Source organism: Eulemur rufifrons, chromosome 6 (assembly GCF_041146395.1).
Source record: "Eulemur rufifrons isolate Redbay chromosome 6, OSU_ERuf_1, whole genome shotgun sequence".
Taxonomy (NCBI): Eukaryota; Metazoa; Chordata; class Mammalia; order Primates; family Lemuridae; genus Eulemur; species Eulemur rufifrons.
This window is the reverse complement of record NC_090988.1, coordinates 7,350,157-7,365,547: the sequence shown is the minus strand read 5'-3', so window position 1 is coordinate 7,365,547 and position 15,391 is coordinate 7,350,157. Positions and strand designations below refer to the sequence as shown.

General features: G+C 43.1%; 1 protein-coding gene across 5 annotated transcripts in view; it reads right to left on the bottom strand.

Moving 5' to 3' along the window:
* The window catches only part of LOC138383672 (opioid-binding protein/cell adhesion molecule), a 1,040,866-nt gene that overhangs the window by 212,739 nt on the left and 812,736 nt on the right, over window positions 1–15,391 (bottom strand). For all 5 annotated transcript variants that reach the window (XM_069468678.1, XM_069468674.1, XM_069468676.1 and 2 more), the window contains one exon: window positions 2,608–2,840. In XM_069468678.1, coding sequence (XP_069324779.1) covers window positions 2,608–2,840 — 233 coding nt within the window. The remainder of the gene's footprint in view (window positions 1–2,607; window positions 2,841–15,391) is intronic.

The following is a 15,391-nucleotide window of genomic DNA, read 5'->3' as shown; positions in this document are numbered from 1 at the left end:
TTTCTCATTGCAAAATCAATACCCATCAGCAGTTTGAAATTAAAGGCGAGATTAGGCCTCAGTTTTATACATGCCTTATTGTCTTCCAAAAGCTTTCTACTCAGTCAGATAAATCTTCTTTAAGAGGATTAGGAAACTTTCATTATCTTTATCTAACCTGAACTAACACTAAGTCTGAAAAATTAATCTATAGACTGGACAAAAGCCGATAGCTGCTGGGAAGGAGGAGGAATCTTGGGCTTCTTTCTAATCGAGCAGTGGGGTCTCTGCATCCACCCCGCCCCCCAGTAACTCAACTGGTCCCCAAAGACAGAACTGGTCACCACATTGCTAAGCAAGGGGAGAGAATGCAGCTCCCTGGCCTCCTTCTCTGTAGCCACTCAGTACATGGAAAGACCGGCCTGCCAGCTGTGCCAGGAGGAGTTCCTCCTCTTCTACCTCCGCCTGCCCTGACTCTTTGCTTTTGGGTTTCCCAGGCCACCTCCGAGGGCCAGAGCCACCGCATCACTTGGCCTGCAACGTGGAGACTGCGGAGCTGCCCTCTGGACTAGAAGACACCAGTGCGCTGCTTCTCCCTCGCTTGGAGGCCCGCAGGAAGACCGCGTAGTCTTCCACGTCCCGCCCACGGGCTGGCTCAAAGCGGACCGTGAAGAACGGCACCCCTGCACCTCTGCACCCCGAGCGCAGTGCGGCCTGTAATGACTGACACACTTCCACAACTCCGTTTCTGTACAGTCCCTGACGGTTCGTTTTTATTTCAGTGCCGCATTTCCTGAATTTGAAAATAACTTTGCTGTCAGTGCCACAGAGGTGCCACTGAGGTGTCACTTCCAATGCTGTGAACTTCAGCTCCTCTGGAACCAAGCCCAGGTAGCAGGTGGGGCAGTGAGAATGCACACCTCCTTGTTTTCTACACCCCCAGAAACTTTCAACAGCTATCCCAGCTCATCTCCGATGCCGGATCTCCCCAAGTGCCTCCACCATCCTGAGGAGAAGTATCAGATGTGACAGTTGTCTTGATCTCCAGATGGCAGGCAGCCTGGTGGCTCCAAAGCAGTGGGTGGGACGTGTATGGAGAATGGAAACCGGCAGCTCTGTAGACGTCTGTTGTATGGCAGGCTCATGTGAGCGTCTGAAAACACGTGGGGACGGGAGGAGGGCTTGAGGGCTGGGCAGAGTGAAGCTTCAAGCAGCGTGGCAGGGCCAGGGACTGCCAGGGACTGCTGGGGAACAGAAGTTGCAGCAGACAGATCTCTGGCCCTACACAGGCCATTACAAATGGCCTACAGAGGCAGGCCTGGATGCCGCGCGAGCAAAGAGCTGCTTGAGCCAAAGGGAAGGAATGAGCATCCTGAGATGTACAAGGGACTGAAGCATGAATAGACACTAACCCCACTCAGCTTCTCTCCGGGAAATCAACTGAAATGAGCAAGCTCATATTTTTTTTTTTTTTTAAAGCAGAGATGAAGAAATCTATCTTAGCTAAGCAAGGTTGCTTACACATTTCACAAACTGAAAAAAAAAAATCTGTTGAATCTATGGCAGATGGTATCTGATAAAAGGCAGTTGCTAAAGACTACATCATAAACAGGGCCCTTTCTGAGAGCTCAGTGTAGGTCTCCAAGATGTCAGCAGAGGAGGCTCTGAGAGAGGGCCCCCTAAACCTCTTACTTGGTGGAGGAAGGATGTGTCCTTGGGTGATGGAACTAGTCTGCTCAGACCTTCATTCCTACTGTGAGTCAATACCTGCCAGAAATTGGTTTACATAGTGATGGCAGTTGGGATCAGTTCAAAATAATTCATTTGTATTGCTGTGTTGTTAAAATGACTCTCAAAGTCTTAGAACTGTTACCTGCATGTGTTTTTAATTCTTAATATTTAATATCTGATGTCTGACATTCTGACACTTCTTCAGCCCCGTTTTTTAAGATATGATGTGAAATTTAAATTAAAAACTATTTAAAAATGTACACATGATACTATTCCTGGGCTACACTGATTCAAATTTTTAAAAGAGTGGGAGAGGATGTTAAAGCTTTCTTCCCTCCCTTCCGTTTTTAAATGATCTGAATTGATTTCCAACACTGACCTGGAGAAATCACCCTCTGGCGTCTGGACTCCCTTGTGGGGCTAAGAGAAAGTGTATACACACAGCAGTGACGCCAGAGTGGATCTGACCAAACAGCACTCAGAGACCCTTCCAGAACACATACGACCAGCAACTATGAAAAATAGTCAAGTCACATGAGCTCACATCTTATTGTTAGTCTTTATTATACAATAAACCTCTAAAAGATAATTAAAAGGCACTGCAAGTAGCACTGTATTATTAATATCTATGTTTGAATATATCTTGTTCCCTCTCCAGAGTGCTAAGTAACTTAAGAGAACTAAACTAGCACATGCCAAACAACTTATTGATGAGAACAGAAGGATTAGAGATAAAATTGAGAAACTTTGGAAAGATACTCAGTACTTAGTTAAGAACCCCAAAGATGGGAAGGAATCCATGACACACAATCTCTGGATTTAATGGAGGAAATGACTTCTGTGTCTTCACGTATGAGTAGAACAGGAATGCCAACGCCAGGTTCAGCTGTGACTTACCTTGCACTATGAGATGGACCCGGGAAGTTTTGGGATGATTGTCTGTCTGCACAGAGCAGGTGTATGGACCTTCATCATACACGTCCACGTTTTGGATCATGATGCTGTACTGGGTCGGCGTGTTGACTAGGATAATCACCCGAGGGTCTATGGACCACTTGTCATTCCCAGCATAGAGGATAGTGCTGCGGTTTAGCCAGGCCACCCGCGTGACCCGGTCATCTATGGTACACCTGTGAGTGGGGCGTGGGGAGGGAGGAAGAAGGAAGAGAGAGAGAGAGAGGTTGTGTTATAAACATGCTGTTGCACGTTGAGGAATCATTGAAATAACACAACACAGGAAATAATCAATTGTTGATGAAACTTCCCTCATGTAAGAGTGGCCTGAATCATCTTGGAGAACCAACGTACAAACTCACTTCTACTTGATACCGAAGAATATTCTGTGAACATCTTTGCTGTACATTTGCTTTCCTTCTTATTTTTCCCCTCTAGGCTTATATGAAAATTAGTTTATGTTTCTTGAGCACATTTACCACCTTGTGGGAGAAGTGGCCCAGGGGAGCAGGGGAGAGAAAGTGGATCAGTATTTCAAATAGGTCACAGATAATCCACAAAGCAAATACTTAACTTGTAGTTAATCAAAAATTGAACATATTTACCTCCAGACCTCCCTGGTGTTGATAATCTCCTTAATACCCCTAAGCAGCCCAAAGCCTGCAAACCGCAATTTATAACATGGGTTGGTAAAATTCAACTTAGAAAGCCAACAGTTTCTGAGGAAGTCACGCTGCCTGTTAGAGGTCTAGGATAGGGAGGAAGAAAATTATCAGCAGAGTCCTTCTTCCTCGGAAGCTCCCCGTGCCCCACTGGGAGCGGGAACAAGGCTACCATCGACGCAGAGAGCTGACCGCTACCTCTCACCTCGTCCCCTCGACAATTCCAGACTATGAACACAAACGGAACCTGCTAGCTGGTGTGTGTGACCCTGCAGAAGTAAATGTGCTGCACATTTGCACGTGTGTCCTCGCGACTTAGAACGTGGGAATGAGCATGAGAAAACAGAATCCTGCGTAAATGTGGGTGCCCACCCACTACTCGATGCCGCACGTGGGAACATTCAATGACAACCAGCCCCGCTGATGTCCTAGCAGAGAGAAGAGGGCCATGAGTCTAGCGCCTCCAGGAGAGAACACAGGGGACAAGCATGGCCTTCCCTCCCTAACATTTGGCTGGCAGCAGAGACCCCTCAGGGCTCAGGAGACGGAAGGACACGGGCTGCGGTGGAGAGATCGGGCACTGGCAAAGTGACCAACCTCACGTAGCTTGAACAGCCCAGGGACTCAGCACCAAAACAACAGCCCCCTTGAGGAGGGAAAGCACCCAATCTAGGGAGGTATTCTCCCTGGCTGGTAGGAGGAATAAAAACAACACTAGCGTCCAGTCGCGGTGTCTGTCCATGTGCTGTCCCACCTGCCATTCGGCCATGGTGGAGCAGGGGTAGGTGCAGTGTCATTAGATGCTTTCACACTATGGTGGGAAGAGATTGTTCTTTTCTAAATTCCCTTTATTTGCTGGTTCTATTTTTCAAACTACAAAAGTAAAATAAACATGTTTTCACATGTGAATGATACAAAATGAGTAATAAATGTGAATAATACAAAGGTCACAGAGGTCAGCTAATCACTCACTCCCCAACTCCCAGTGCCCAGTGTTCCTTCAGTACCAGCCTATGACTTCTGCTTCTGCATCTTACTCCTTATAGACCTGTACTCACTTGGATAAAGCTTGTGTTGATTAGTTTTTACCTGAAATAGAATTGTACTCTAACAGTCCTATGAAACTTTCTTTTCCACTTGACCACAGGCTTCCTGCACAGCAGTAGGTACAGATCTAATTCTGTATCATTCCTGGGTGAGTCTAAGATCTGTGAGATGAGTACTGGGGGCCCAACTGCATGCACCGTTAGGACCGAGAATTTAGGTGCCATTAAAGGATTCTTTCCCATCTTAGTAGATGTATTATTGGTATAAAGAAAAACTGAAATCATGCTATCTCCTCCACATTCTTGGGTATCTGCTTTCTTTTTCTGTTCGGTTTTCTTCCTCTTATAGCAATTTTCATTTCCTTTATGAAGATTAAAACCGTAATGGACTCTCCCTGCTCCCTACTTTCAAAAGCATTCCTTAGGGAAGAAATACGATAAATTCATTCACTCTCAGTTGTAAATGACTGATAAGGACTAATGCACAATACTTCCTAACGATGGTTGTATTTTCATAAAGGCCAAATCCCTGTTTAAGTAACTCCTCCTAAAGAATGAAGTTCTCATAGTCGAATTCCAGGAGTCAATAACCCTGGAAGTGGATGATAAATTGGGACAGAGCTGGGGATCGTCTTCTAGTCCCTGGGACTGCACAAACCCAGATAACCAAGTGCAAAGAAATATTCTTGCTTTAATATCGGTCAGTTATGTAACCTGCATTTTTAAGTTGACATAAAAAAATACATAAAGTATAGGAGCAAAGGATGCATTTGTGGTCTATAGAAAATAGTCACATTTCAAAATAAGAAAAGTCACAGAATTTATATAGATAGATAGATATAGATATAGGTATATACGTTCAATGGAATTTAAATACCACAGTGATTGATACTCGTGATTATCCATTTTCAAAACTCATGAATAATATCTTCTTTAAAAGTAATAAAATGTGCACTGGTCCTTTTTAAACTACAACTTGTATTTTCATTACATGTCCCCTTCAGGATATATTTTATGCTTGAAAATCTTTCATTGATCACCCATCATATTTATTTGCAACTCTCTCTATATATATGGATTGAAATTTAAATTTCTTTTGTATCCTATGACCATAAAACTCTACATAATAGTTTTTTTAATAAAATGAGTTACATTACAAACATAAAATTGATAAAACAACATAAATATATTGCACACTTTGTTAAATAATAATTAAACATAAAAAGTAAACTTTTACTGGAAATATAGCTATTAATTTGATGGATGAGGCTTATTTTTAATACCATGGATAAATATCACTTACCAGGAGAATGAGAGAGAGTTCAGGATCGATTTTATTCCTATTTTTACTTTTAGAGAAACCTTGTTCATATAAGCAAGAAGATGGAAATGAAAATTTTGTATAGTAATGCCACTCAATTCTTTGAACACCTTCCAAGATATATGCCAAAAATCACATAGTAATAGAGCTTCCAAAATTATTTTAATCATCTCACAGCTGACAAATCAATTAATTCTTCTTTCTATTTCTTTTAAAGCAATGAATTAGAAAATAACTGGCTTGCAAGGGGGCTTAGAACCCAGTATTAGATTCATTCCATTTCTCAATACCTGGAAAGTATACAATAACATTTTATGAGGACTTATCAAAAGACTATTAGAAAGATGTTACTCTTTCACTAGAAGCACGTTGCTTAACCCAACACACTCAGAAATGTTGGGAAAATCAAAATATTAAAACTGTTTATTTTAATATGCCAAATGGCACTGCCCTCTGTCTCTCATCTCTGAGTTCTAATTCCAAGATAAAGAATGCACTGGCTTTGCCATGAATTCGTTACTGATGCAATAACACACCATTGCCTTTAGTATTTCTTTGCTTTACTTTCATGGGACTCTCCTTTAAGAGTGATACTCTGATGATAGTCAGATGGTGGAGGTGACAAAGAAAGTACAGGAAGATTGGCTTAAAATGCGTAAAGTGGGGGCAGTGAGAAGGAGAGGCAGAGTTATAATCCAACCCAGGCACTTTCAGAGGCAGATCAGTTTTACGGAATTTGAGATCTTGAACTTATCATTCGTCCTTGTATCGCTGTCCTTGTGTAGAACTAGCCACTGCAGGTTGAAGTTTCATGGAGCCAGTGAAAATTACCACAGGGTCTAGTAAGGGTTGAGCTTGAAACACATCAGTATAAATCTACCCTCTCCCAGTGCCCTGGCCACATAACCCTTGGGAAGCCTGTGTGCTCCTTGGGTAATCAAACCCCCGATGGACGACCAGGATGACCACAGTCCTATGTACTTGCTCTCGAACCTGGGCCTCGTTAGTGGGCATACAGTGCAAATAGAAAAGACTAGCTGCATAAAAGCCAGCTCTCTAAATGGGCAAAGATGGTTCACAAAGTTTGTACAGTTCCCAGAACCCAATGAACAACAAAGAAACTTGGTGGAAGGATGCCATTTGTTGAGGACAGTTATTTTCCTCACTTGCTTCCAAAGAAAGCAGTTTCATGGCTTCATGCTTGTTTCTCTTACCATAGGGCTCTTCCAAGGTCCTCTAAACAGCAGGAGAAAGAACTCAGGGAAGGACTTTAAAAGTCTGCTTAAGTGTTCTTCCAAACTCAGGCTCCTTCCCTGCTGTTCATGGCAATGTCCCGACCCTCATTAACAAGAAGCACAGAGGAGGGCATTTTTGAAGTTAAGTAAGGGGGAGCCAGGAGGCAAGTTGAGGAAGGTTAATGATAACTTTCTGATCTCTTGAAAATTCTTTCAGATATTTAAAATTCTTACATCCCAAGCTAACCCTACTTACCGGTCCTTTGATAAAATACTACAATTCTATCACAAGTAGTCTCTAAAATTATATATTGCTTGTGCTGCACCAGAGTTATAAGAACTTGACACATATTAAAGCATTTAATCCTCATAACTACCCATTGAGATGTGCTCCATTAATATTATCCACATTTTCCATATGAGGAAACTGAGGCACAGGGAGGAGAAAAGGAAAGCTAATCGGGAGTGACTTTTATACTTTCTTAAACCTCTTCTAGCCACATGTGAGGAGAGGTGGGAAGAAGAATTAGGAAGGACGAAAAAGTACCCGAAAAACATCAGAGGGCGGAATGCTCTAACGATGGAAGGTGGGAGTAAGATACGGGCTGCTTTGCTTTGTTTTCAGAGGAATAGGTGCAGTTAGGGGAAGTCCATGCCTTAAAGCAGTGGTTTTAAAACTTTATCGTGCATGGAAAACACAGACTGCTGAGGCAGCAGACCCCCGAAGCGCCTTTGGTGCAGGGGCCTGGAGGGAAGCGAGGACGCACATTTCTCTCACGTTCCCACATGATGCGGACGCTGCTGCCCTGGGGACTCCTCCTGAGAACCACTCACTGCCTTAAAGAAACCAGACAAGAGACAAGCTGGAATTTTAATCAAAACAATATATTCTTCCTGAAAAATGAAATCAGCCAGCTTTAATTTTCTTGTTTGTGTTCTTTACTTTCGTTTTTATTTTTATATTTTCCTCTGAAAATGCAAAAGAAAAAAGTGCCATTATTCATTCAGCAGAAATCTAATGAGCACCTTATGTATACTAGACAACTTTCTAGGAGCTAAAGATACATCAGGGAACAGGCAAAGTCCCCGCCCCATGATGCTACATCTAGTGAGAGACAAAGAAAACATGTAAGTATAACATAAATATATTAGTTTCAGAATGAAGCGTAGAGAAACATAAAACAGGTAAGGAATGGAGGGTGTGCCATGGAGCTTGTGACCATATTTGGGACAGAACGGTCAGGAAATGCCCCTCTGTGGCCTGCATGTCAGATGTTGAATATTTATGATCCTTCCTAAGTCTGAGTGCAATCAGATGAGTGTCTGAAAATTATGTCCAACTTAAAAATAACAGTCACATCTCACATACATACAGAGAGAGCTGCAGGAACATTTATTAATAGATAATCTGGGTAGCTGCAGAACAAGTCTTTTAAACCAGCCTCCCAAGTGGTGTCCTCATATACTGATAACTTGGTAGATATTAATGTTCAAAGCATCGATATTTGGGGACACTGAGTGTTAACTAGAAAATGCCTTTATATTTCCGCCTTTGTTGTTGGGATGATACCTAAAGGAGGGTGCATACCCTCTACTTTAATGAGCTGCCAGTGGCAAATATAGTTAAATCTCTAATACGGACTCATCATACCAAACCTCCATTATCTTTGTAATGTAGCATTAAAATCAACGCTCCTGGACTTCTTCACAGAATTTACACCACTGCATTTAATTGTTGGCACTCTCACATGTTACAGTGTAAAGGCCACGTGGATAGGAACCATGTCAGTGGTATCTGTTCTCTAATGCCTGCACCACCCAGAGTCCACCTGGCAGCTAGTAGGCGATTAACATGTATTTATAATGATTAAAACAAGTAAGACAATGTCTTTCAAACTGTCATCAAAAGAACCCACCCAAGAGGAAGGAAATATTCTTGCGGACATATGCATATGTGTGTCTCTCTGCGAGATAGATACATACACCCCACACGGACACACACAGGGCTCATGGGTTCTCTACGTATATTTTTTAATTTAGTGTTTTCATTTCTATTATAATCTGGGAAAATGTAATATATACATATTCTGGATGTGGTATGGCAACAATTAGATTTAAATGTTCGGATCTGCATTTGTGTCTGTCACACTGGCAATGCAGAGAACTCCTTGCATTGTCTCAGGCCACGCAGAGAAACACGGAGGTGACCTGCTTTGTCAGTGACGCGTTTCTGCCAGCGAAGGCTGAAGGATGCCGGGTCTGCTGTGGCGACGAGGGTTCCCCAGAGCTGGCACGTGCCAGTGTGGGAGGAGAACCTAGTCATCAGGTGGCACAGGCAGAATTCAGAAGCGATGCCTTACAGCAGTCAGGGTCACATTCACGTCGCAACTTGGTATTTAACTTTAATAAAACATCATCTGTTCCATTAAATTAATGTCCAGAATTTAAATTTTAGTGGTTATATATGTGTATAGTTTATAATTTCAGAACTTAGTGTCATATAAGGGTATAAGCTTAAGGCATTTATACCTAGTTTTATGATTGCATGTGTATAAAATTTTTAAAAAAATGTCATCACTGGGAATTCATGAAAATTTTGTCTCTCTCACCATCCCTGGCCCCTTCCTTTTAAGTGGCCTTCTATAGAGTCCTCAGTTGAAGAACTGCTCGTAAAGGTGATGGGTGAATGTTAAAGCTCCAAATGCGTTTCTCTGAATTTCCTTTTTTAAATACAAAACCCTAATATTGGCTTGCATTTTTTTGTTTTGTCATTTGCCTTTTTTCATAAATTGAGTGTTAATTGAATTTCTGTTAAGAAAAACTTTACTATGTATCAAAATATATTACTAATGCCAGTTGAAAAAATGGGAAGAAGAAGATCTTGCTTTAGAGAACTCATTGGACAATAATAAATACTTTTTTAAAAGCAAGGGAGAACAGGTAAGCCAAAATGAAATATTTTTAGATCAACTCCCAAGGTATTCTAAATTGCAAACAGTGTTCTCCAGGGAGGCTTTAACTACTCAATTATTTCCTGAGTTACAGATAGAGCCAACTTTAGAGCACCAACAAGGACCCTAAATTATGTAAGGGAAAACTTTATGATTCAGATAGTCAGAAACACAACCAGAGTAATAACTCTGCTAGAGCTAATTTTGTTGAGAAGGTATTGGTGGAGAATGTATCTGAACGCCTCTGCAGAAAAATGGCAAGGGCTAGGAGCTACTTAGGGAGGACCCAGGGCAAAACATTTCAGTAGTGCTGCCTTTGAAGGCTAGCATACACACAACATCTACAGTTCACTCTAAAATTGGAAGGCGGTGCCATGTTACCACCTGGGCTGGGGATGTCACATTAATATGTAGGAAGGGTGCATGTCCACGTGTATGTGTGTGTAGAGGGAGACAGGGGTGCTGTGCGGAGAAAACACACAAATACCTGCAAGGTGAGGGCCTTGGAGGAAACACAACCAAGGAAGATACAGAGTGTCCTGAAAATAGCATCACTTGAAGCAGAAAATCAGCCGCAAGCTGATGTGTTGTGGTTTCAGCCCTGACTGATGATATACGAGTCCATCAGAACAGCGCTCATTGTGTCCCCATGCCGGCAAGGAGAACCTGTCGTCCCCACCAGCACGGTGAGGGCTCACTTGGATTCGGAGAGCAATTCCCCACGCTGCCCAACCCCAGCGAGGCAGCTGGGCTGAAGGCAGCTCGGAACAGAGCATTCGGCGCGATGAAGGAAAATGAAGGGAGTGATTTATGTGGAAAGATGGCTCCACAAACAAGTGGAAATTGCTTACAACTACAAAAGAGGGGTTAAACTGCTTGGCTGTGGGAGGAGAGAGGAGGAGAATTCCTATCTTGGTAACAGAAATAAAGCATAGGGTAGGGAAACATAATTACAAAAAGAAAGGGTAGGCAGAAAGGCAAGAGAAAGCTCTGTGCACAAAATAGTGAATGATTGAGCTGGTTTCTTCCCAGGCTTCAAGTCACTGTATAAATCCACAGGATGTGTTGAGGACATCATTTTAATAGTTTCCCAAGGAGACAGAGGCAAGGTCAAAATAAAAATAAAAACAAAAACCACTGTAAGAGACAGTGCCTACCTTCAAGGCTCTTATGGTCTTAGGCAAATGATAGAATACAAGAGCATTAAAAAGACACCCTGTCACATTCATGGATACAATAAAAAATATAAATTCATACATTCATTTAACAAATATTTATGAAGCATCTGCTAAGTGCCGGACACTCTGCCAGGCCCTAGGAATAAGATGTTGAGCCGGAAGTCACCGTAGCTACCTCGTGAAGCTTTCAGCTCTGCAGGGGCAGAACACGCATGCGCGATTGCAGACTGACCCGAGCTGACTGCTAGGATGGGCGTGTAGAGAGGTGGGCAGACCCGTACTCTAATACGCAGTCCGGAGACAGGCCACTCTGAAATCAGTTAACGTAAGGCTGAAAACTAAGAAAGAACGGCAGACACAAGATTTGCGTTCAGAGGACGTCTTAGATAGACTGTACGGCAGGTGCGCCAGGCCCGGGGTAGAGGCTGACTCAGGTAAGGAATAGAGTGGAAGCCTGAGTGGTCCAAGCAAGGTGGGTGAGGGTGTGGATACAGTGCCCAAGGTAAAGCGTCTGCATTTTATTCTAAGTGTAATGGGGAATCCCAGGAGAGGTCGAAATAGAGGCATTCCTTGATCTAATTTATGAATTTTATAGGAATATTCTGGACTTCCTTTGGAGAATGGATAGTAGCAGGGTTAGGGGCAGAAAGATAGTGAAAGGACCATCCCTGTAGACGTGAAAGCCCAGTCACGTGATGAGAAGGTCTGCAGCTTAGGGAAGGAGTGTGGGAGCCCGGGTGAAGGAAGGGATGACCAGTGATTGGGGACGTTGATGACAGTGTCTGCAGCCAATACTTTGACAACAAGGGGGCGAAGAGAGAAGCAGGCAAAGGATTTTTGAGGTTTTTGTTTATTTATTTGTTTTAAGAGTAGAAACACGTGGGGACTAATGAATTCATTTTGCAAATATTTACTGAATATCTTTGGGGTGCTAGGATGTATCCACACATCACCTGTGCATCTTGTGAATTCACTAGGTCTGGGCGGGGAGCAGGATTCTTCATTTCTGACAAGCTCCGTACTTAAATTCCCACAGGCCGTGGACTGACCGCACTTTGAGTAGCCTGATTTTAGGCACTGGAAATGTAACCGTGAATAAGACAAGTAGTGGGACTTCTTACACTTCAGTACGTGAATACGTGTACTAATGAGAACAATCTTATAGAATGGGCGCAAGTGCTAATGCAGCAGAAAGCCGGTAACGGGCAGAGAACAGTTACAGTAAAGGTGAGAGAGCATTGGCTCCAAAACACATGAAAGAAAGATGCTTCATCTGCTATATCACAAGAGAAGAAAAAAATAATAGAAACACAGGTGGCTTTGTGGATCTGGCTATGGGAAAGCAAGGAGGCAACTGAGTGATGGCTTCTATTTTCTGCAAAGTAGATGACAAAGTTATCCATTGAAGGTAAATGGAAGAATAGGAGAAAGGGGATGGAGGGTGTAAATAAAAGTGCAATAACTGTTGCAGAAAATGAGAAAAAAATTACTAGGGAACTATATGGGATTCACAGGATGTGGTGAGGTCCCATTTGTAGTCGATGGTCTAGAATTTATAGTGACACTACTCTGCCAGCTTCACGGCTATTCCCCAGCAATGTTCGGCTGCAGGCACAGAGAATGTGGGTAACTGGGTCATACCGTCTTAGAGTATGCCAGGTGAGTGAGAGAGAGCAAGCCAAGGATTAGAGGAATGGAAATGCTGAGTAAGAAGACTATAGACAGGAGGGGCTGGTCAGGCGCAGTGGCTCACGCCTGTAATCCTAGCACTCTGGGAGGCCGTGGCAGGAGGATCGCTTGAGGTCAGAAGTTCAAGACCAGCCTGAGCAAGAGTGAGACCCTGTCTCTACCAAAAATAGAAAGAAATTAGCTGGACAACTAAAAATATGTAGAAAAAATTAGCCAGGCATGGTGGTGCATGCCTGTAGTCCCAGCTACTTGGGAGGCTGAGGCAGGAGGATCACTTAAACCCAGGAGTTTGAGGTTGCTGTGAGCTAGGCTGATGCCACGGCACTCACTCTAGCCTGGGCAACAGAGTGAGACTCTGTCTCAAAAAAAAAAAAAAAAAAAAAAGACAGGAGAGGCTGATGGTTATGGCAAATATGGTGTGGGCTCAATGTACTAGAAGTTTTAACAAAATTCTTCAGCAGATGAGCTGGGATGAAGGAAATTGTACACCACTGTGCAGTGTTGGCCCTTGCCAACAAAGGGAGTCAACTGACTTGGAGGCCACTGGGTCATCAGGCTCAGCTTGACAATATTGAGAATGATGGTGGGAGCTGGGAGTTCTTCATGAGCTCTGCCGACAAAGGTAGATGGAGTGTTCTAGAGATAATACACTGTGGTGCTAATGAGAAGGTCTGGCATCAGAGAGACAAGGCTCTGCTACTCACTAACAGATGCCCGAAGATAGGCATTTTGTTTAACCTCTCAGAACCTTCATGTTCACATCTGTGAAGTGGGATGAACATATTTATCTCATAGCATTATTCAATGTCATGAGGCCTGAAGAAAATAATGCACGTACAAGAGTCAGACTTATACCTAGCAAATAGTCAACGTTCCTTAGTGCCTCCTTTTCCCAGAGAGCTGTATGGCCTCATTTGGAAAAACGTAATTCAACTTCTGTGATCTGGGAGTGTATGTGAGATTAATCAACTGGTACTGAATCCATTTGTTTAGCACTTTTCCAAGGAATTCTGAAGCCTCCTCCTTCCATATTTTAATATCTATAAAGAATGAATGTTGACCTAGTATTTGAGTTCAGTTTCAAGATGCGTTTATTCTGCTGGCCAACAGATCAGGAATAATATGAGATTTACATTTTTAGCATTGCTTAACTAATCCACCTAGTGCCTTCCAGTCTATCTGTAGATTCTTGCACTTCTAATAAGATTTTCTGATTTAAAAAAAAAAAAAATTCTTCCTCTTCAGAACTGTGCCACACCCAGCCTATGGAGAGCTCCGCAGGAGGATGCCATTTCCTCCTGAGGGTTATTTGCTCAGCTAAAGCCACTGAGACAACTTTAACTCTGTATTTTGATCAGGCCTCTTTCCCAGTGTGTTGACACAGTGGTTGATGGGCTGGTTTCTAGATTGATGTCCTGAGGTTGGTAAAATGCTGTATTTCTAAAAATACATAATTGAGAGATCAGTCAATACAATCGTGAACACCCGAAAGAGAATTCAGCTGGCCCACAGGCTCCGGTAGCTCACGCAGTGACAGTGGTGTCCTTGGGCAGCTTCAGTGTATAAACAGGACCATTCCAGTCCGGAAGAACCATTCTCAAGCAGATTGAGACATTACTGAGACCAGATGCAAAGCGTGTGGGTGCTGAAGGAGACCAGGGTAATGGCGTGGTGGGCGTCGGATCACAGGTGAATGGCTGAAGTCAGCTTAGGAGCTCCAGAGAAATGCTTCAATTCTCGTAAGAGACATTTACTGCACAGACACCGCAGGACACCGTGGCAAAGGGAAAATTATTTTGAGGGCCTTACTCCCAGCCCAAGGAGACATCATTAGCCGGTGAAGCAGTTTTTCAGAGTTTATTGTGATAGGTTTGTGTCTTAAGATAGACGAAAAACAAGCACGGATTTCAGCAAAGGGTTTCTCAACAGAAAAATGCACTGGGCAAGGCACTGGTGTGTTGCCATCGCTTCTTTTAGAGTCACAGTCTGGCTTTGAGATGTCTCCTGATGTCCCCTTCCCCTGCCACTGACTTAAACGATGGGCTGTCGCATAAGGCAAAGCCGTTTCAGAAGCAATGACCTCTGGGTAAAAAAGAGAAGTGTCTTTAAGGTAAGAATGATAAAATCTCTTCTTTCCCAATATCCAGCTCCATTTTCCTTGCCCCTCCAATCCTTGCCAACAGTTTGGAATTCTTTGTGGAGTTGGAAAAGGCAATGATGGCATCAGCTGTCACACCCGCTGACTTGTCACAGACAGCTGGTCCAGGAGCTGCCCCGTGACCAGTCAGGGATGCCTTAAGAAGCCACCCAGAACAATCCCAGTTATTTATTTGTTGTCCGGCTCCGACTCTGCCCTTCCTTCCTCCACATCCGGAACAGCTTTAGAGCTCAGCCTCCCAATTTGTTCATTATACTTGGCAAAGAAGTGAGCAAGATAAAATTAAAATATTGCCCAAGCACACACCATTTTAATTCCATTCAATAGATTATGCTGACATATTTACTCACGGCCCTGTCTGTCTCAGTATCATCCATGGAAAAGTATAAATTAAAATTTTAAATTAAAAGCAGAGAGTCTGGGGAGCTTGATATCTTTTTGAAGAATGGCGCGAGTCAGGCACAGGCTCCCCGCATGAGTGTCGTGG